The sequence below is a fragment of the Lygodium microphyllum genome, chromosome 23 (assembly GCF_053477565.2).
Source record: "Lygodium microphyllum isolate KBCC chromosome 23, Lygodium_microphyllum_v1.1.10, whole genome shotgun sequence".
NCBI lineage: Eukaryota > Viridiplantae > Streptophyta > Polypodiopsida > Schizaeales > Lygodiaceae > Lygodium > Lygodium microphyllum.
The window spans coordinates 24,347,597-24,371,162 of record NC_141157.1 but is presented as its reverse complement, the minus strand read 5'-3'; the positions used below and the strand labels follow the sequence as shown (position 1 = coordinate 24,371,162).

The 23,566-nt window shown below is 41.5% G+C and overlaps 1 protein-coding gene across 2 annotated transcripts in view; it reads left to right on the top strand.

The window, feature by feature from the left end:
• LOC148015977 (isoprenylcysteine alpha-carbonyl methylesterase ICME-like) overlaps window positions 1–22,239 on the top strand; it is a 46,573-nt gene extending 24,334 nt beyond the window's left edge. The window contains exons 5-11 of one of the 2 annotated variants that reach the window (XM_087664789.1): window positions 19,704–19,778; window positions 19,885–19,986; window positions 20,073–20,252; window positions 20,572–20,601; window positions 20,685–20,825; window positions 20,930–21,020; window positions 21,162–22,239. In XM_087664789.1, the coding sequence (XP_087520915.1) occupies window positions 19,704–19,778; window positions 19,885–19,986; window positions 20,073–20,252; window positions 20,572–20,601; window positions 20,685–20,825; window positions 20,930–21,020; window positions 21,162–21,320 (778 nt within the window). In that variant the 3' untranslated portion in view covers window positions 21,321–22,239. Of the gene's footprint in view, window positions 1–19,703; window positions 19,779–19,884; window positions 19,987–20,072; window positions 20,253–20,535; window positions 20,602–20,684; window positions 20,826–20,929; window positions 21,021–21,161 lie in introns of both variants that reach the window. The other variant, XM_087664788.1, reaches the window with a different exon arrangement.
• Window positions 22,240–23,566: the final 1,327 nt, after the last annotated feature.

Here is a 23,566-nt window from a genome sequence, read left to right as displayed (position 1 = left end):
CTCTCAGCATCGAAAGTGGAAGTATCCTCATTCTCGCTTAAGGAGCCATCAGCCTCCTCAACAAAATCACCCTCACTAATGACATTGCCTTGGTCATCATACTTGGGCTCTCTAAGCTCTAGGTGAGAGGCAGTGATAGGTATGTCCTCTTGGGCCGAATTAGGAGTACTTCTCGAGTCACTCTCACGCCTTGTATAGCATTTAAGGGCCCCATAAGCATCACGGGCGGTTAATGTGGATGTTGAAGTGGAAGCTCCATCACTACCGGCGCGAGGGCGAATAACAACACGAATACGGCATGCATAAGCGCGAGAGACTTGCCATCAGCCTCCTCAACAAAATCACCCTCACTAATGACATTGCCTTGGTCATCATACTTGGGCTCTCTAAGCTCTAGGTGAGAGGCAGTGATAGGTATGTCCTCTTGGGCCGAATTAGGAGTACTTCTCGAGTCACTCCCACGCCTTGTATAGCATTTAAGGGCCACATAAGCATCACGGGCGGTTAATGTGGATGTTGAAGTGGAAGCTCCATCACTACCGGCGCGAGGGCGAATAACAACACGGATACGGCATGCATAAGCGCGAGAGACTTGTCAATCTATCTCCTTGAGCTCTAAGTAAAGCTGCCTAAAGATTTGCTCCTTCTCCAAGTTTCTCTTGCGAGTCACACTTTAGTGTGCTAGTGGAGAGCTTGAGTGAATCCACATTTATCTATATATTTAAAGAATGAAAAACTTAGATTAAACAAATGAAACTTCTCTAAATATATCTCATAATCTTATGAAAAAAGTTATGAACTAAAAAGCATACAAATTGGATATACGATACCTATCTTGCCATAGACATCTCATGCATATTGTGTAGCATGCGTAAATTGGAGCGACAATAAATTAGTTGCTCCAATTGTTGTATGCTAAGCTTATTATGAATTTTGGTGTACACAAGGGAATAGGCGGACCAATTCTTCTCACATGCACTTGACGAACAATCCTAAACCATGTGAAGAAAAAGTAAGTTTAAACTTTAAACTTGCAAGTTGTAAGTCGTAACTAGAATTAAATGAAAAAAGAGGAGATTTTCAAACCTATGATGATTGATTAACTTTCATTTTATAATAGCTACACTTTCACTAAGCTCTTTATAAGTCAAAATGTTAGCTAAATTAGCCACTCTTTAGAAGTGAGGCAATTGGTAGCCAAATGACTCCCATCCAAAAAATAACTTCACCAACGATTCCCGTTTTCAACAAATGATAGATGTGAAAGCGGTGCCCCTTCGATCGCTATAATTGATAAGCTCTTGGAGGAAGGCACCATGGTGCTCTTCCGCTAAAGCCTTTGAAAGAAACGCATCATGATAAGCAATGATATTGGCATCTATGAAGTGAGAGGGTTTTTTGAAGGTGGGATGCAAGAGTGCCGCAAACCCATGTATGAGTCGCTTCATCCGCTCCTATCTTGTCTTTGTCAAAAAGAGAATATAATCTCTTTTAGGGGTGGTTTCCAAGATATGACTATAATAGGTGTAATGCCATAGAGTTTTAGAGGTGAAATTTGAAAAGAAAGAGTGTGAGACAGTATGAATTATAGATTCTAAAACTAAAAGGAAGCATGAATCAATTTTTTTTTAAAGAAATAAAAACAATACCATGAAAAAGAGGCCTTCCCATTCAAGATAGTCGATGATTGTATCTTCTCCATTGCATCTGTCATTCCTCCTTTAAGCGAAGCCTTTGAATGGCCTTTGCTTCCACTTGGCTTGATGTGAGATCCCCTTCAAGCCACTTCTTAAACTCATCTAACATGACCGTTTTTTGTAGCTTATTGCGAACGTCATAGAGACACTCCAGAAGAAGCCACATGACTACAAACAGAGTCTTTGAGGGCTTCTTCAACTCCAAGTCTGAGTATGAGTGATAAATCACAAAAACTCAGACCTTAGAGTTGACAAAGCCAACGATTGTGCAAGCATCATTGACAATTCTCGCCACCCACTCCAATTTGCCTATATCTTCTATAAGAAGATCTAGACAATGTGTAGTGCATGGTGTCCATACTATGGACAGAAACTCAGTCTCAAGTTTCTGCCCCATACATGCACAATTCGAGGCGTTATCCATGACAACTTGCACCACATTTTGCGGCCCAACTTGCAAGATTATATACGATGGAATTAGAATAAATTTGGGAGGTTAAAAGAAAAGAGAGATTACAAAATAATGGATTTAGAAGCATTATCTCAATGATGGCTTGCTGTATGTGCTGATACATGAACAAGCCCGTGGTTCTTCTTCCCCTTGTGCTCGCATCCACCGCTTGTAGGAATTATGTGCCAAGTGGATAAGAGACGAGGATGTTGATGATCCCCTTTTTTTGCGGTCACTCCATCCATTGGATAGGATAGAGCATCCATACTTCGCCCAACCAGTACACATGGGGTCAAGGGGATTATCAATCCTCTCTCTCTCCTCATGGAGTTTCTTGATATGCATGTCATTGTACGTGACACCGTACCATCCCTTGCATGGACCAATGGGTGCTCACCATTCACTTCCATTGATCCACTTTGAGAATATGGAGAGAGAGATTGCACTCAATTATGGTGCGTGCAATCTCTATTTCCGCTTGCCTTTGCCTCTCCTTGAGAAAAAAGAGAGCATTAGAAACTTTCCCCTTTGCTGAGGCAAGAGTGGCTTGTCTCTTGGGCATAGGTGCACCACTCGAATGGCTTTTTCTAGATGGGATAGAAGAGCCCCCTCCAACGGAGGAAACCGAGACAGTTGGAGAGGGATCGTCTTCCGCATCCGAGACCTCATGATCGGGAGAGATTACCTTCTCACTTGCCCTTGAAAGGCCTTTGCGTCACTTCAATGGCAAGTCTTTCGGACGACAATCTTCATAGACATCGTCGGGAATAGTGGGGCATGGTGTGGCCCCCCCTCCTTATTTGCAAAGGTGGATGAGAAGGCGAGTAACGGATGAGATTTGGAGCTTTGGAAAATACTTGCATTGCCACTTGTAAATGTTAGATTTCTCCTTCACTCATCCGAAGTAGGCACAATGCAAGTGAAAGGCCTCATGGAGATAGGGTGCTATTAATGATATATAGAGAGAGCCTAGAGGGTCACGGGTGGAGGGTGAGATGATTGAAGAAAGGAATGGAAAGGTTAGAGAGCTTGAGGAAGTAGAGAGAGGCTAGAGCTTGATGGAGGAGGAGGTTGGAAGGGTTGAGAGATTAAGGGAGGACTCAAGGAGAGAGCTTGAGAGGGTAGGAAGGATGAAGAGTTTGAAAGAAGGAGGGGTGGAGAATTTGAAAGGATGAATGAGATGGTGGGGGAGGGGAGATTTGTATAGAAAGGGAGAGTGCTTTGGGATTTAGGGTTGAGAGAGAGATTTCAAATTCTAAAATTTGAATGGTGGCCCATCATGCATGGGAGAGGATGGTTGCATTGTGCCATAATCCATTGTGTGTATATGAGAGAGAGAGATGGATGAAATCTGAATCATGAGAGAGGGAGAGGAAAGGAGAGAGTTTTTAAACTTATTAGTTTAAAACTTTAATCTTTAATCTTTTCTCTTGAGTCTTTGTCTTTGTGTGAGAGAAAGGAAAGATAGAGAGAAAGAAAAGAAAGATAAGAAAGAAAAAAAAGGATAGAGAGAAAGAAAAAAAGAAAAGAAAGAAAAGAAAGAAAAGCATAGAGAGAGAAAATAAAGAAAAGAAAAAAGCAGGCTACGGGGCCTGAAAACGGTAAAAAAAGTGACCGTTCTTGTTAGCCGCAGGGCCCTTGCGTACGGAACTCATTGCCCGCATAACGGTAAACTGCGGATAAGGCGCAATTGGGCGACTTGGTGGGGAATGGACTGAACAGGACCAGATGTGGCAGATGCGACTGGACGGGTCGGATGAGTTGACCTGTCCGTTGGATGTGGACAACCTTGCGGCTACTCAATGGCCTACTAAGTCTTATAAAGGTGGATAGAAACATAATGGACAATATCCTCGTAGGGGAATTGTTCACTTGGCCAAGCTCCCTTTTACAATTATGGTCATTGTGATGATGTGGATGAAGATACTAAGTACAATATATATAATGTCTAAATTAAAAAACTGTAAAAAACACCCTATCACCTTCAAGAAAAGAAAGCCATCCTCTCTCAAATTAGAAGGGAAAGTTGGAGAGAAGCACCCTCTCTCCATCAATCTAAAGAAATAGAGAAGGATGTACCGAAGCTGATCCTGGGTATAAAGTATTGAAGCACCGGTCACTTGATTGCCTTGGTCAATATGCCTGTAAAATTGTCTAATAAAGGCACAAACTCTAGGTGAATGGTGTGTAACTCAACTTACTCTCTAGTAAGGTGAAAATTTACTTCATGCCGCATATGAGGTGTGATGATGAGGTTACTAGCTAGTGCAATCGCAATGTGATTGTCGGAGTAGAGGACTTTCAGTACAGCATATGGAAACTTGAGCTCTGCTAGTAAGCTTCTCAAGTAGATGGCCTCAATGGTGCCATAAAAAAGAACCCTATACTCGGTCTTGGCCATAAAAGCAACCATTGTCACCTACTTACAGCTGACCCAAGAGATGGGAGTTGTATCCAAGGTAAAGAGTCAAAACATGAAGATGCATAATCTAGTATGACATCCTAGGTGCTATGAAATATTGACTAACCAAAGTGAGTGAGCTAAATTTGCCCTAGTATGTATTAACCAAAGTAGTTTCCCTACTATAGATTTATGGGTGTGCTCATTGAGGGGCAGCTAGTGTATCCTTAGATAATTGGACAATGGCATCCAAAGGCATTGCCATAGGCCATGTTTGATCCTAGCAATACTGATCTACCAATTGAAGAGCTTGCTTTTGCTATGACTCAAAAATACATTCCCCAAATCGAACTACCTCCATTCCCAAAAAGTAAGACAACAAATGAGGTCTATCATCTCAAATGTAGCACAGAGTTTGGCCTTAATTTTTGTTATGGCAACAGAACCTAAGCTAGTGATAAGTAAGTTGTCTACGTACAACAAGATATAATTGACCTCCTCTAAAGTGATACTGACATATAAGTTCAGATCAAAATGGTAGAATGATATCTATGAGTTTGAAGAAACTCATCTATCCTTTGGAACGAAGACCGCGGTGCTTGTGTCAATCCATAAAGAGCTTTCTGCAAGTGAAAGACCTTATCTTCCAGTCAACAGAAGAAAATCTTGGTGGTTGCTTCTCACAAACTTCCTCCTTTAGATAATTGATTAGAAAGGTACGTTTGACGTCCATATGATAGATCAACCAACCGTTTGGTGAGTGGCTAGCATTTAACAAATGGAAAGAAATCAACCACACAATACAAGCAAAGGTCTCTCCATAGTCAATGCCTTGCTTTTATCGAAACCCTTGCACTACAAGGAAATCTTGTACTTATCTAAAGTCCCATCAGCCTTTAGCTTGGTCTTAAAAAATCACTTCGACTTGATGACTTTCTTGTGACTTGGATGATCCACCAAGGTTCAAGTCTCATTTCAGTGAAGACTCTCTAGCTCCTTTTCCATGGCCTCTTACTATTGCTATTGTTGAAGAGAGCCTTACCAACTATTCCAGTTTAGAATGTGCTACATAATCAACTGTAAGCAATGACACAAAGCTTTGATCCTTAGACTAGCATTAATTAATTAATTTTAGCCTAGTCTCTAATGTCACCATTGACATTAGTAGCCAATAAATTGGTATATATTCAAATCTGACATGAGATACCACCTAGTACTTGTCAGGTATAACTTATTACAACTTTTATCTTTGGCACCAATTGATATATCAGGGCCTTGGGTCCACAATGTTAAATAATTAACTTGCACCTCACATGTGCAAGTGACATTAGTATGTTTAATTAACTTTTAATCAAATGCTAAGCTAAGCAATAATATTTCACATCCTCGTGACAATGAGTCTCGTGAAGAGAGACTAGGAGCTAAAGAATTTGCGGGAAGGTCAAGAGTAGGCAATAGACCTAGCTCAAAATGCACCATCTCCGATGGAATAATTTGAGAAAACAACATGGAGTCCGGTGCAAAAGACTACAGAATAGCCCTCTTATAAAAAACTACATCTCTCCCAATGATCACCTTGTTTGTCCAAGGATCGAAGAAATGATAGGCCTTTGCTACTACAGAGGAGTAACCTACAAAATCCAAGAGATGATATCGGGGAGTGGGCTTTCCTATCTTATCATCAAGGGATGTGTGTGTACACAAGACTCCCAAAGACTCTAAAGTGGGAAATGATAGGCCGAGAGCCAAAAAATGTCTCATATGGAGTCCTCTCAAGGACAACCACAGGCAAACATCAGTTGAGGATATATATTAAAGTGTTAATAACCTTGGCCCAAAGGCATTCCAAGAGCTCTACTGCGAACAACATAGAGCATGCTATGTTCATGATGGTACGGTTCCTACGCTCTACAACTCCATTTTGAGAGGGGGAGTTGGTAGAGGTAAGCTATCAAGAGATGCCATGCTCTTGTAGAAACTTGGAAAAGTCATGGAAGGTAAAACTTGCAACTACTACTACTCATGCATCCGACATGACAAATGCTCTAGCTATGAACGAGTAGCATCCAAGTAGAAAAATGTGTAAATGTGTCGGTCTTATGCTTAAGAAAGTACACCCACACGGATCTAGAATGATTATCCACTATAAAAAAGAAATACATTGCACCGTTTAAGGTGGCAATGGATGTTGGACCACAAAGATTAGCATGAATTAATCTAAGAGGTGCCTCAGCTTTGTATGTAGATTACTGAGGGAATGGGGTATGGTGTTGTTTCCCCAGTTCATATACTTTATAGATATCTCGAGATAGCGTTAGTCATAGAAGGCCCTCAATCATCCAACAACGTGACAACTACTAAGGAGAGCCATATTTGAGACGTCCTAAGCAAAAATGCTAATGATACTTAGTGCTCGTAGACTCTAGTACAATGGCTAAAGCTTGAAAGTGGTGGAACTAAGAGCCCTTGATTGTTGTCTCGAAAAGAAACTCTATCATGTGGTATAAGCCACCACACTATGCCTGACTATGAGCAATCACTAAAGGAGTGTGAGAGTCAAGAACCTCGATTGTGATCGCTATAAAGAAGACCACTCGTCCCAATACACAAAGATATTCAAAAATAACAACTTCACCCCAAGTTGGGGAACATAGTATACATCCAATGTAGTGCAATCCGGGCCCTAGTTAGTGGCAAAATTGATGCAATCGTGAGCCTGAATCTTAATTGAGGAGTTTTTCCCAACTCAAACTCTCTTGGGTACAAAGGCTTGGAAAATGAAGATTTTCTCAATGGGGTTCATATGATGAGTAGCCTCACTGTCCACACTCCAAGGAGTAGCTGAAGTACTTAAATGTGACGAGTGGGTCTCTACAGTTATTTGGCCAAGAGGTAACTCGCAGATGTGGACGAGACTTGCATCCTCAAATATCTCTACAGAGACAATGTGGATCTCTATAGACTAGTTAGACAAGCCCTTTGGCTTTGAGAACAGTTGTGAGTATGATAGTTGACTAGTGTCAACGTGGGGACCTCGCCACTATCCTTGGTAAGGGTTGCCGCCACCTTGCGTCCCCTATTCGAGGTTGCCGACTAAGAAGCGGGGGTTTGAGTCTTGGATTTTGGTGTTGTGCCTCTTGCCTTTGATTGACACTTGTTGTCACAGTGGTCAGTCTTCTAACAATTTTGACGATATGGATTTTTCTTCAGTACATTTTGCTACATGGGTTTTAGAGATGATTGGGAGTTTCCTTGGATCTCGCTAGCTTGTTTGATTTTGATTGGAGTTTTGATTTTGTTTACCCCTTCCTTACTGCCCCTTTGAAAAGGAGCAACAAGAGCCCCCTTTGTAGAGATCAAGCTATGAAACTAATCAAATAGTCGATTGTAATGCAGTAGCTGATACTCAAATTCATAGACTGTGAGCATAGTGAGTTATGAGATCACTTGTTGCATAAAATGGAAGTATTTCCTTAGCTTTTGGTTAAGAAACAATGTGACCTAATCATGTGAGGACTTAGGAGTCCCCATGGTAGAGAACTCGGCTAGAAGGCACCGATACTAAGCCAACTTGACTTTCAAGTCATCTCAGTCAGTAACTTTAAAGTTTTGGAGCTCATGATCTAAATCGATGCAATAGGTCCTATTGCCAACTACATAGTGGTAAGTCAAGACTCAAGAGTACCCAACACTTGGATGCAAAGTCAAGGAAAGGTCTCCTTGGCTTTTCACAAAAATCAAGGGTAGAGATTGTGTGGAGAGGGCTGGAAACAAGTGCCAAATGGATGGATGTAGACTGTGATAGGCAGCCTTGGCTAAGATGTCCTCCGCAAATAGGGTGTGGGCAGCAAAGCTAGATCACCTGAAACTTGCAAAAATGAGATTGTGCTAAATGGAGGGCAACTTGCCTATTTATAGAAAGTTTCGAGACCTCGAACCTCTCCCCATTTGAACTCTCTTGAACCGCTCCCTACTTTAGGGTCTCATTAATCAAGCATTTTTGGGGCTGTTCAAGAGGCTGATTCAGCATGTAATGCTTAGGGTTTTTCATTAATCAAGTATTTTTTGGACTGTTCAAGAGACTAATTCAGCATGTAATACTTATTTTAGCTCAATAGGCACTACCCATGGAATTGGTAAATTCTAGCACCTCCTTGTAGTGCCAATGTGGTAAAAGTATAGGAAGATCGATCACCAAATGGTAGTAAGTTCAGGGACTTTGGAAAAGCCTCAAACTTCTCACGAGAAAGTGCTTTGGTGAAAATGTGTGCAACATTTTCCTGCTTAGGGACATACATCAAACTAATCTCTCTTGTATAGCATCTCTCTGACATAATGGTAATGTACCTCAACCATTGCAATAGCACTTTGACTATCAAAAAGAATGTGTGTAGGACCCCTCCAAAGAAATCTGTAGATCAGTCAACAATCTACGTAGCTATACACATTCCATTGTTGCAGTGAAAGCTGCCTTGTACTCAACCTCACAAGACGATGTAGCCACTATAAATTGCAACATCAAACATCTCTTCACCATCATGCATGGACAGCTTGAGTGCTAGCTCCATAGGAGCACGCATAGGCTTGCAATCTTGCATATTAAACCTATGCAAAAGCGTATCCACATATTGCGATTGCAACATGATGATGCCATGCTGATTTTGAATCCCCAAATAGTAGTGTAAATAGCCGATATCTAACATAGCAAAAGTATGTTTCAGTTCAGCCTTGAAATCTGCAATTTTATGCTCTTTTAGTCTAGTGAGCAACATATCATCTACATATAGAATGATAACCAGTAGGTTCCCCCCTTCATTCTTAGTGTAGAGAGTGAGTGCAATTGGACTATTTGTGAACCCAATGCTGGCCAAATAAGCATCAATCTTAGCATACCATGCACAAGGAGCTTGCTTTAAAATATAAAGAGTTTTATGCAACCTACAAACCATGTGCTCTTTGCCTTTCACCACAAACCTTGGAGGTTGTGACACATAAACATCCTCATGTAGGTCACCATTCAAGAATGCTGTCTTGATATCAAAATGATGTACCTACCATCCATAATTTGTAGCCATTGCAATAATACATTTAATTATACTCCTATGGCATGTAGGAGCAAAGGTCTCCTCATAATCAATGGCCCTTTTTTGTGCATATCCCTTGGCTACCAAATGTGCTTTGTACCTATCTATAGTACCATCAGCCTTCCACTTTAGTTTTTAGGCCCATTTGGTTCCAATGGCTTTCTTGCCATGGGGCAACTCAACAAGATCCCATGTATGAATGGTGGCAATAGAAGCACATTCTTCTTGCATGGCCTCCATCCAATGTACATTCTATTGGGCTTCTTCAAAGGAAGTAGGCTCATCATCATCTAACAATGAGCTCATAAATGCATACTTGTCACAAGAATCGTCTACTTCCAAAAAATCAGCCGAATGTGTCCCCCCCTATAGTGTGTGTTGCATGGCTAGCAGCCCTTCTAGTGCATTAGGGTAAAGGAGCATCCATTTTACTCTCTTGGAGAGTTTGTAATAGCCATCTTGGGACTGTTTTGGTTGCATTTACAGCAGCCCTTGCTTGTTGTATTGCATGTTCCAAATTCCAATATTGGAGGCAAACCATCATCAAAACCCTACTGTTTGGAAGCATATGGTGCAACAACAACTTGTTGTAATTACTAATAAATCTGTCCAACCATTTTCAGCATGCTTGGACCCCAAAGAAAGTGGTAGGATGCCTTCAAATACATCACCTAAGTCATAGGTGGTTGGCATTTCAAATTGATCATGTGAAAAGGCTGTATTTTCAGCAAAGATCATATCCCTACTGACAAACACTTTCTTCATGCATGGATCATACAAACAATAGCCTTTATTTTCTGAACTATATCCAATAAAAATGCATTTTATGGCCTTGTTATCGAGCTTGCTAAGAAGCTCCTTTGGTACATGCGCATAAGCTATGCATCCAAACACTCACAGTAATCAACCTTCGGTTTCTTGCTATGCCAAGGCTCAAATGATGCAACAGTCTTTAGTGCCTTTGTAGATGCATGATTCAAAACATGATTTGTGCAATGAAGATCCTCTAACCAAAACTTGTGTGCCAGTCTTTGCTCTTAAGCATGCATTTGGTCATCTCCATGAGTGTGCAATTTTTTCTTTTAGTCTATCCATTTAATTGAGGTGTCATCCTCACAACAGCTTGATGCGTAATGCCATGCTAAAGCAAAAATGTCTCAAATGCACCAGACATATACTCCCTTTCTCTATCCATGCGTCAAGTTTGTGCCTTTAGACCTCATTTTGCCTTCAAACCATACACCCAAGTGTACCTAAAGTAGTCATTCCTAAATGTAACAAAATACAAATGACCACCAACTGCTCTAGTTCTCATAGAACCACACACATCAAAGTCTATGAGTTGCAATTTTCGAATAGCACGTGCTATATCATCCTTCTTGAAAGCAAATTTGTGCATTTACCCAAGAAAACAACCCTCACAAGCATGGAGAGGTGGGGTATCCAAAGTAGACAAAGCATCTACTATTTGACACCTTTGGAGCATCGTGAGACTGAATGCAAAGATGTGAACAAACACTTACGTGAAGTGATGTGTTTGGATGCTCCACTGTTAAAATACGAAGTGTGTTGCGTCTCAATAACATTAAATGCACTATCAGCCTTGGATGTGCCAATGCATGTCAAGAAAGCATAGTCCTCCTCTATAAAGTTGGCTGTAGCATCCCCATTTGAAGACTGAGTGGCAGATGTCTCTTGAACAACCAAACTAGAGTCCTTTTTCTTCTCCTTGGCCAACCTTTTCCTACACTCATCAATGTAATGCCCTAGTTTCTTACAGTAGTGGCATTTTCCCCTTTTTTCTGAGTCTTGGGTAGCCTTGTTTGATTGCTGTCCCAAATCAGCCTTTTGCTGATTTTTAACAAATTGCTTCGCTTTGCACTTGCCCTTATACTTAAAGAGCATGGCAGCATCCCTTGACCTCATAGCGACTTTCTGCGGAGTCTATTCCTCTTGTAACAAGAGACCTTCCAACTCCACAAAAGTAAGAGGTTGTTGCCCCCCTCAATGATAATTTTAGTGAGGTGTGGAAACCAAGGAGTGAGTTCAAAGTGGCATTCACCATTTCCTCATCAATGTTCAACAACTACTCATAGGGTATCCTGCAAGTGTGTGAGGTGATCAGTCATGCTGTCACCCTCATCCATATGTGCATTAGCTAGTTCTCTCCATAAGTAGAAGATTCTAGCTTCATTACAAGCTGCAAATATGCACTCCAAAATATCCCAAGCTGCTTTGAAGGACTTGCGTGAGCATATATGAGGTATGATGGCACTCTTCATTGACAAGACAATTAGTGACAAAGCCTATGTATCTTTCAAGTCCCGTCTCCTTTAATCTACTAAAGGAGTAGGGGCAGCAACTGGAGCAATAGCAGGAGCAGCTGGCTGTCCTCTAGCACCATGCCGAGGTGTTTGAGGAGCAACCTCACCCGGTCTTGGTAAATCACCTGTAACATAATTCGAGAGATCCTTTGCAACGAGAAGATTGCTTGTCATAATTGCTGCCATCTAGTTTGTCCTCTTGTGTGAGGACTCCCAAAATATTGCTGTGATCTTGGGTTTCGTGATTTGACATTGCTGCAATTTATGTACAAACTCAGCAGCCAGACACTTCCAAGCTGAAGTGTGAAGTGTACTCCATTGAGTGGCAAATTTCCAACATGGAGCAAGCGCAAAATTGTCAAATTTGTCTCTCTTCTTGAAAAATGTGCCCAAACTGCATAAACAGCACCCAAACTGCAACTTGCAACAGTTTAGTGTTCTACAACTGCATATGCCTTGGTATACATGCTCAACAATAAATTAGCAACTTAATGGTGAAATTTTCTATTTTTTTGCAATTTTCGGATTTACTACAATTTCTCTATCCAATGTTACCTAAACCACAAAATAATGTTGTTCCAGCATCTGTCCACAGTGCTTTGAGATACGTGCCATGCAAAAGCCCCAAATCTCAATGAAGAAATTTTGAGAAATTTCAGAGATTTATACTTGCAGTCTGAAAATTTGATGGAGCATCGCATTGGGATGCGTGTTGACATCAACCAGCAACTCCAAGGTACCTTGGGACGCGTGTTGGATGCAGGAATCACAAAAGCCCCAAATTTGTTGCACCAATGTCAAAGAAATTGTGCAATGTTGGTAGTCTAGTGGAGATTCATGCATAGAAGCTTGAATCGGCCTAAGGCTCGAAATTTTCTCGAAGAAATTTCAAGAAAGTTTAGAAATTGGGAAAGTCCATCAAAAATACTCAAATTTATTGGCACAAAGTGTGAGAAATTGAGGGTGAGATGAGCAAGATGGATGAGAAATTGTAAAACTTTTCGAAAACCCCTAAATTAAGAAAATTAAGGTTTTTACTTTTTTTTTTTCTAGATCTGCAAAAAACAAGAGGCAACATTGAGAAAATGGCGAGGAGGGCTGAGAATATCATGAGCAAGGTTGAGAGAGTCTATGTGTGCAAAGTTGCATACAAGACAGCATACAGAATTGCATGTAGGCTGAAAACAACAAGGGCAACTCTTCCAAAACTTCTCTATCAAAACAACAGCTCTTGTTAGTAGTCATGTTTGTCGTGCCTTTTTATCTCTTGCCTGTGAGCCTTAGTCTAAGTCGGACAAGGACTTTTAGAGCTCTAACAAGTCTGTCATGTATTTTGATGGGGGAGGGTACTCATTCTAGAGTGGCTATCAAGGTGCATTTCTCTTGTTTGTCGGGTTCCAGTGTGTTTTCCATAGGTAGTTCTTGCATTTCCTAGGCTATCCGCACCTATCGAACATTGTCCTCGCCAATCAGATTTTTTGGTGGCCGTTTGGCATTTTTAAGGTATTCATTGTGCCATACCAGCATTAAATGCTGGTCAGCCAGCATTTATGGCATTTCCAGATTTCAGTCTGCTAGTTTAGGGGTTTTGTGGCTATTTATAGCCATTCCCCACTTGGCAATCATTCACATCATCATCTTCGTTCCTTCCTTGGCAGGTGCACACTCCGACTCCATCATCTTCCTCTGTCTTCAGTGCTGCTGTCATCATCAGCCTGATCTAGTGCCCTTACTAATACTGTGGGCTGCATGCAGGGACTAATCAGTCCTCCTGTATTCAGCATTTGTTCCTTGTTCAATGCGTGTTTCTTTTCTTCTTCTCTTGTGGATTGTCTCTCTCTTCCTCTGTGTCCAAGTTTCTTCTTTCATTGCGTACTCTCACATGGTATTATTGCCAAAAGAAAGGACACAGAGCAGTGTGGATATTGCTGAGGTGACCACTCCAGAGTGTAGGCAACCATCCCAAATTGCTCCAAACACCCCAAATTTGCATTTTGTTGTCACACTGCTAGTTTCATTGTAGGAGGCTTGTTTTCTCCCCTCTTTTCCTGCATTTTGCTGCTAGCTATTGTCTACATCAGCAAACGCAAACTTGGGCAGTACAAGTGGCTGACCAGATTAGCACGTGACAGGTTTTTGCATCATCGTTTTCAGCAAATGCAGCCTTTTTTTGTGTGAAGGGGATAGTTATTTTTCTCCAAGCAAACCATCTACATCAAATCCTTCAAGATCTTGTAGTTGCTTTCCACTGCTTGAGGACCTATGTCCTCTAAATGCAGTTTTTGTGGGTGTTTCTCTTGCAAGATATTAAAGATATCTTATCACCAATTCTTTGCTGACTCAAAGGATAAGGTCTCTGTCCCTCCCTTTGAAAGATAGAGAGTTTTTCGTGCTAGTTCATGTGATGAATGGAGGTCACCTAGCCCGTTTGTTCGGGAACCCTCTCCTCCCCGTTCTCTCCATGTTTCAGAGAAGGCCTGTTTTGCTAGCCTCTATATGTTTGTCTTTCATGGCACCCTCTATACAAGTGCGCATATTCCTTTTTTTACCCAAAGAGGACCGACTTGATGGTTCAAACTACTCACACTAGTCATGTAAGGTGGAGTGTATCCTTGATACCTTTGATCTTTGGGAGTTTCTTACCCACCCTATTCCCCGTTTCGTGGAGGATCCCATAGTTGGAACATCGATAGATTGTGCGCCTTATGGGATCGACTCAACTCTAGAGCTTGATATTTTCTCTTTATAAGCTTATAAGCTTCTGTCCTAGTGCATGTGTACAGGTTGTGAAAAGCAATGGAAATGTGGACAAAGCTTACTTCTTTGTACCATCAGAAGACATTTGCCCATCGAATTACTCTCGAGAAGAAATTACGGATGCTGGTTGTTGATGATTTTTCTTCCATGAAGGATCATATCAACAAGTTGGAGGACACGAGGAATGAGCTTGCATCCCTTGGCAAGATGATCTCTTCCGAGGATATGGCTATGATTCTTTTGACTCAACTACCATCTCCCCAGTTTGATGTCTTCTATACTAGCCTTCTTACATCAAGGACCTATGAGAAGCTTCTATTGGAGAAGCTTGCTCCACTTATTTTGGAGCATGACAAGCGCGCCAAAGAGGGTAGCCATTGGATCCACCTCCACCAAAGCTTTTGTTGTAGATTTAGGAGGGGGGAAGAAAAAGAAAGGGAAATCAAATGCTAAAAGATAGGAGAGTTCTTCGAACTTCAAGCTTTAACTCTAAATTAGAAAAGCTCAAATGCCCATACTATGGGAAGGGGACACATTCAAAGGAGAAATGTTGGAAGAAGTACCCTCACCTTTGTTCAAGAGCGAAGGATGGAGCTAAAACGTCCGAGCTTTCTACCTCTACTCCAGCGGTTACCCATGAGTCAATGTTCCTTCATATTGTTGACCTGGCCTTCTTCGGTGGTTGCCTCATCTTCTTGGTAGCTGGTTGATAGTGGAGCTTCTAGTCGTATGACTCCATGAGGTGATTTGTTGTAGGATCTACGCCCTTCAAAGAGTTCTATCGTTGTGGGTGACATTGTTTTGGTGCCTATTTGTGGTGTTGGCACTTTGCTTTTATTTTCCGACTATGCATTGAGCTGCCTTCCACAAGCCCTTTATATTCTGGACTTGGCCTTTTCACTCCTCTCAGTTTATGGCCTTACTAGGCTTGGTACCCGAGTTGTCTTCACTGAGCAAGTCATTAGTATTAAGTATTTTTCTACAGGGCTTGTTATCGCAACAGGTTGGCAGGAGAGTGAGCTTTACAAGCTCCATTCCCCTTCTCTTATGCAAGGTCCTTTAAGGCAGTTCTCTATTGCTACACCCATTTCCGCTTGTGTACCATCTTTTCCATAGGTTCCTTCCCATCCCCTACCCTCTCCTCCGGTAGTTCCTTCGTATCCCCTATTCCTTTCAACGAGGGACAATCTCGGTGATGTGGTTGTGGATTTCTTGGCCCCTAGTGTTTCAGAGGAGGTTTCCCAAGATCGTGAGAAGCTTCTTCATCGATGAACTTCCTCGAGATTGGCATTCCTCTTGCCACCCTAGGATCCATTTCCTCCTTGGCCTTCCGCCGCATCTAGGATCTAAGAGGAGGTGTTAGCCTCGATCTAAGCCAAATGAAGACTTTTGGAGCTTTGACAAGTTCGTCATGTGATTTGATGGGGGAGGCTACTTATTCTAGAGTGGTTGTCTAGGTGCATTTCTTTTGTTTGTTGGATTCCAATGTGTTTTCCATGGGCAATTTCTACATTTCCCAGGCTGTCTACACTTGTCGAACATTGTCCTTACCAATCGGATTTTTTGGTGGCCATTTGGAATTTTTTAGGCATTTGTTGTGCCACAACCAGCATTAACTGTTGGTTGGCCACTATTTATGGCATTTCCAGATTACAGTCAGCCAATTTAGGCGTTTTGTTGCTATTTATAGCGATTCCCCACTTGGGAGTCATTCACATCATCATCTTCGTTTCTTCCTTGGCAAGTGCACACTCCGACTTCGTCATCTTCCTTCATCTTCGATGTTGCCGTCTTCATCAGCCTGATTTGGTGCTCTCACTGACGTTGTGGGCTCTGTGCAAGGACTAATTAGTCCTATAGTCAGCATTTGTTCCTTGTCCAATGCAGATTTTTTTCTTCTCCTCTTGCAGATTCTCTCTTTCTTTGCGTTCGAGTTCCTTCTTCTGTTGCGCACTCTCACAACTCCTCCCTCCAAAATAGCTCCTTTTTCTTTGTCAACTGAGTGGACTTCACATGGGTGGCACTAGCTAAGCGGTGGAGAGATGGAACCCATGTTTCTAGCTCTAATACCAATTGTTGGAAATGGAGAGAGAGAGGTAGTAGACAATGTGAGCTGAAAATGATAGATTGTGCTTGCTGAACCGAGTGATAGAATGAAAGTACAACCTTAGGTCTAAGGTAGACCAAACCCATAACTCAAGTTAGCTAACTCTAGAAGTGGTGACACAACTTGTTAGTGTAGTTGTGTTCACCCTAAATCCCAACTAACTAAAATATTGGGTACTACCCATAGAATTGGTAAATTTTAATAGTTACTCACTAACGAACATTAGGTGTGCTCATTGAAGGGTGGTGCACTGGATAGAATTGGTAAATTTTAATAGTTACTCAGTAACGAACGTTAGGTGTGCTCATTGGAGGTAACGGGTGTCAAAGGGTGGTGCATTGGTGTTTCTCGTTAGCTTTACAATAGGTTCAAGTGGTGTGGCCATTGGCCCTATATTTGGAGGACAATAGTGATCCACTTATTGAAGGGCATACTTTTTTTGTGAACACAAAATACCCTCAGAATGTTGGACAACCTCCGCACCCAAGAAAGATGAGAGAAGACTGAATTTGATCATCTCAAAAGTAGAGCATGACTATGCCTTTAGATAGGAAATAGCAGCAAAGTCAGAGCTTGTGATCAAAAGATTAGCTAGGTCAGAGCTAAGTGAGAGCCGATTCCCTCTGAAGTGTTAGCGTGGGCACCTCCTGGACTAGGTAGGGGGGGTAGGTGGGCAAGGCAGGACACCACACACAGCCAGACACCAATCAGGCGCAGGCAGCAGGGTACACACAAGTAGGCACCAGGCAGAAGTGATCAGGGCCCCTTTTGCACAGGTGGACAGGGCAGGTCATGCAGGCCTGCCATGTGGCAGCAGACAGGGTCTGTCCCAGTAGGCCTGATCTGGACATGCTGACTGCTGCTCTCCTCCCTGGCCTATTCAAGGTCCATGGTCAGGCTGCCCTTTTCCATCGTGGTGTATGCGGGTTGAGGTCTAGTGGCTGTTGATGCATACACAGCCTTGTACTAAGATTTTGTCTCTTAATCAGCATTTCAGTGTTCTGCTCTCTTTCTCAGCGTGTCTCTTCTTTCTCTCTCTTCTCTGCATTCAGCACATTCATTCAGTCCGAGCACAATGCAGCACTTTGACACAGTATTGGTATCAGAGCAGGTTTGTGGCTGGTCAAGTGCAGACAGACTTGAAGAGGAGGATTCAGCATGGCACGAAGGTTGCATTGCACAAGTGTGAGTGGAAGGGCTGCACTCAGATGAGATCAAAGGACTCCAAGATAGCCTCCATCATCACTCACCAGACTTGAAGTCCCAGTTTTACCAGCTCTACCCTAGGATCAGAAACTTGATAGAGAAAACTATAGCATTTGGTGAGAGATAATGGAGGGTATCTTATGATCTAGTGGAGCTTGTGACTTAAGCCATTGATCGTCCGCTTGTCCTGCAGTCTAGAATCCTTTCACACTAAGAGTTTGCACTTGGAGATGGCCTAGCTGCACTAGGACAAGTTCAATGCTCGGATTCACTTGTTTCTCTTCCTCTTATGTACACCTGCCATCATTGCTCATATCAAGCATATGATCGGTGTGTGATAGATATGGCTGCATCTTGATCGGCTGTATAACCAGAGAATGCCTATGAAGAGGGTCTCCTTGGAAGTGCAGATGTATAACTTGGACCCAAAATAGGTTGTCCCATTCTTTGCCTATAAAACTAGGGGGTGTGGCCACAGTCATTCACTGTGCTTCCAGATTCGCCCATCTGTCTATTTTTGCATTTCACATTTACAGTTGATGTGCATTCTGTCTTTCATTAATCTTGTTGTGTATTGCACTTTTAACAGAGGTGGTAGCAGCAACCTGACACAAAAGGCGAGCAATAGAGCTCATGTCATTACAATGCAAACATGAAGAGCATTGCCCTGAGAATGCTGAGGAGCAAGTGCACATTTATTTGAAAATGAAGGCTGAGAGAGAAAATGGATGAGATTTGAGCAAAAGCTTCCATTGCTTGAATATTTGATCGCCGCCAGCAATTCGTTGTCAGACACAATAATTATGCTCAAGCCTTGTATGTGTTTAACTTGTGTGTCATGTAGCATTGGGCGACCCGATCACTCGTGCACTGCACCAATGGCAAAGCTGCTCGCATTTGTAATGACCCCAAGGCTTAAAGTGTTCTTTCCAAGAAGGCAGCTTGAGGGTTGATGCACTCACCTCAACCCTGGTCCCCATGTTCTACTTGGCAGCTCCCGATTCATGATGTACTTCAAACTTATTAAGATGAGAGGAATCCAAATCACACTGACTATGGACCTTTTCCAACCCTCTTGTTTGGACTTTCAAAATAAATAGCACTGTACTCCAGGCTACAGGTTTGCATTCCTGCAACTGTCATTGTAACTTCTTCTATCTCCTGCCCCTTTCTAAGCCTCTTTTACAACAAATAGCAGCTGATTCAGGCTACAGGTCTGTACTCATTGCGAGTAATCATAGTAGTAAAAGCCTAGAATGGATCCTTTGTGTGATGTTTTGAAAACATTTTTGTCTCTTTTGGATGATTTTGGATTGGCTATACCACCTTATCTCTGGAAATAGAGATTCACAATCGATTGGCTTCGGATAATTGCAACACCACAATGTGAGGGCAGGAGTCTTTTGCACCAGGACCAGGGTCCAGTGACTGGATTCCTGTTTTTACTGAATGCAACATCATGGAGTGGAAATATTTGTAGTAAAAGAATGATTAGGTCTGATCATGTTCAAATGAACTTGCATGAGATGACGCAGAGTTAGTTGGTCTGATATCCTTATTTCATCACTAGGACTTAAAGAAGCACTTATGCACAACGGGCATTTTAAAATCTTATGTCACTGAACAGAGGTCTGCAGTTCAAACCAACTCTTGGACATGCATGTGTTGAAATGCAGGTACAAAGCCTGGGGTTCACTTTTAGGGCTACAACTAGTAGACGAAGATGTAATTGTTGCCTGCATAGACTACAGGCAAGTTCAGAATGTTCCATGATAAGTACATTCAATGGATGCCTGAAGGTACGTGTGAAACATGTATCTTTTGGGCCTAAAAGTTCAAAAACCTGGCGTGGTGCAGAAACTATCCTGGAGGAACCATTGGTGATATGGTGGAGGATGTCTCTCAAGCGATTTCCTTTATTTGTAACAATATTGCAAGCTATGGTGGTGATTTGAACAGGTAATGTGGAATCTTGTAGATCTTTCTTCCAAGGCATAGTGATTAGTTTGCTGGCTCTCAGTTTGATCATTGTCACCTGTTAACAGACTATTTCTTGTTGGGCAATCAGCTGGAGCACATATAGCTGCTTGTGTGTTAATAGAACAAGCAAAAAAGGAAATGGACAGAGGAGATGTGGAAATAGCAAATCAAGAGAACGCGGGAAACGATACATCCTTGGCTTGGAAGGCTTCTCAATTTCAAGCTTATATTGGTCTTTCAGGAGGGTAAGTAATGTAATGGCATTTACTAGCCCCCGCAATGTCTTTCAAGCTGTGGGGACACCACTTTTGTTGGATGAAACAAAGTAGTCAACACTGTACCTCACCTTTTATAACATGTTTGAGGAGGTTAAGTGAACTGAGCTAAATCCTGGAAGGGGATGACTAAAGGCACCATGTTAATGGAAAGAGTTGATGTCAATCTAATCCTCTTAAGATATTCTGAGTATAACCTTGTCAATGTTTTTCTTGAAAATTCTAAGTTTGTGCGATATGTCACCTATGTCAGATATAATCTTCTCAATCTGATGGACCATTTTCGCAGGAGGGGATTCTACCAGAGATTATTTTTTGGGTAAGTTACTTTGCCAGGTCATCACTTTCTTTTTATTTGTGAAGGAAACATGGAGAATAGTTATGTTTTGAATGACTCGACAGTATTATGGAGGGAGAAGGATCTCTTCTACGGTACTCCCCAGAACTACGCTTGCAAAGCTTGGGTGCAAATGCTCGTTTCCTGCTTCCTCCAGTCTATCTTTTTCATGGGGATTGTGATTCTTCTATTCCATGCAATTCCAGGTATATCAAGACTGTGGCTGATCTCTCTTATAATTACCTTTTGTATTGCTCATAGTAATTTACTATGGAAACAGATGTTTATTTCCAAGTTATTGTGGTAACAGCACATCTTTTGCGGAAGCTTTGACATCAGTCGGTGTACAAGCGACAGCTAAGATTTATGAAGGGAAAACACATACGGACTTGTTTCTACAGGTACATCCTGATTGTGCTGTGCCAATATCCTTTATTCTTATCATGTTGTCTTGATGCAAAGCAATCAAAGCTGAGTCAATTTATCTACAACAATCAAAGCCAAGTTAATTTTATTAAGCCTAGCTTCATCTTTTGAAACAGGATCCTATGCGAGGTGGATACGATCCAGTTTTGACAGACATTCTCCTCATTCTGTATGGAGAGCATAGAATGCATTCCCAAGATGCTTCAAGTGATGCACGACGAAGAATGGTTCCAGAAGTGTGTCTACAATTTGCTCACAGAATCAGCCCTTTTTAGTGTCTGTAGTGCAGGTAATCTGAGCTCACTCCCAATCAGGTGATTAACTTCTATGTTACAAGTTGAAATTCTAGCTTGCAAAGTGTCAATGAATCACAGAAGCAGTCCTGGTACCTGCAAGATTTGGAAAATTGAAGTGAAAGCACAAGTCCTTGGAGGAACAACCTCAGTTTGAAAGAGGTGCTGGAAAGAAAAATGCATATGTAATCATTTAGACGTCTGCAAGGGAGAATGATATTTGATGGCATCCCAGCAGCGAGTTAATCCATTTGAACTTTCTGGAGCTAGTCTGTTGATCCCCCAACCAAAAGCTGTCTTGCAATTCTTGTGGGTTGAGAATATGAGGACTCAGCTCTGGCATTTTTTACAGAATTTGGGAGAGGTATAGCATGGATCAGCTGATCCATGACTAAAATTGTCTGAAAACTTGCTCGTTTGAAAAATGCAAAGTACTCTGTAGTCTAACTTCCAAAGCTTTTGTCCTGGCATTTGCTGTCATTAAAATCACAACACTAAACTTCTAGAGGGCTACGATAACCTCTTTACTATGACCTCACATTAATGGTAGTTCTCAAAGTCAGGAGTACCCTCATTTAAGCCACAAAAAACACAAGATGTAGAGGTCTGTGACAACCTCTTTACCATGGCCTTAAACATTAATAAGTATCATATATAATCCCTTACACAATACCAGAATTAGATGCTTGCTGCCTTGAAACCTATTCTCAAAGCTAAGCAAGTCTGCGGTCGTATACTTTGCTATTGCTATTAAATGTGTATTCCTTGGAATATCATTTTCCGGTGTGGTTCAATGTATCCTGAGCAATACTTTCTCATGTGCTTGCTCAAGTCAAGCAAGTTCCCTGTTGTATACTCTGCTATTGCCATTCAATGTGTATTCATTGCAATATCTTCTTCAGGTATGGTACTTTCTCAAGTGTGCTTGCTTGTGAGTGGAATGTGTGACACCCGCACGTCTCATAATATTTGGTATTGGAAAAAATCAAAGCGTACATGAGGCCATTCGGCCATTATGCAAAGCCAATGTAAATGACATCCGACCACGAAATAGGTAAGCTATTGGTTCTTAGGGATTAATCCACCCTTCTCAAGCAAAAACCTTTTGAGTCATTTGGAATATTACCCATGCAAGAAGTTCTAACGTATGTACCAATAGAGAGGCCCTAGCTAACTTCTTAGAAGTATTGAGATGATTCCAAGGAACCCAAGCGTGACTCCTTTTGCTACCCTTTTCTTTCGAGAACATGATCTAGATGGATTGCATGAGTGCTCCAAGGGATTGTTTTAACCATTTGCAATAAAGATAAGAGAAATGAACATGATGACTTTAGCTATTTTCAAATGAACATGCAATGGCCAACCTTGAGAATAACAAATTATCATTATTTCTCCTTGAAATCAAGTCCAACAAAGCCTTGGAATCTCCATGAAGCTCCAAGGGATATTTGTAGCATCTAGTGATGATGTGGGGCTAATTTCTCCATATTAACATACTAACATGAAGCCAAATCAAACAATTTCCATGCATCCATAGCTTTCTTCACATTATGCATTATGCATATGTAGAAACATAACCAAATCATTAGCCAAAGCTTGCCCCACTATTTGGCCTCCAACTTGAAATTGCAAGCTCATAACTAGATCAAGTGTTGGTATGTCCAATAGAGAAGCATATGATGAGCAACAACAATGACTAATAACAAGTTGAGCAAAATCCTTGTTGCAAAGCATAGGTTAGGGCAATGGAATCACAAGTCCCATTATTCAACATGATTCAAGCAACCATATTACAAATTATATAAATGATGTCCGATATTTCAAGTCCAAAGTTGATAGGTTGCAGAAGCTTGACTGTACCTCATTGAACAATGACCACCTTACAACTTGAAGTCTTATCATAATGAATGCCACAACATTAAGAATATTGGCAATATATTGTATATTTTAGCATATTCATTGCACATTTCGTAAATATTTTAGCTAAGCCACCACTAATATAAATCAATGAAGGATAGGACCTTATGCAAAAGACAAGTATTCCCAATTATTTATCATTTGGCTTATACCCATTCCACTCTTCTTGAAAAATCTACATGATGGAGATCTTCAAGTCATTTGCATACATGGTGGAGAACTCCTTGATAATAGTATCTCAATTAAGGCTTTATCCTTTAGAACAAGTGCCAAAACATCCTCCAAAGGAGACTCAAAAGAAATATAACTTG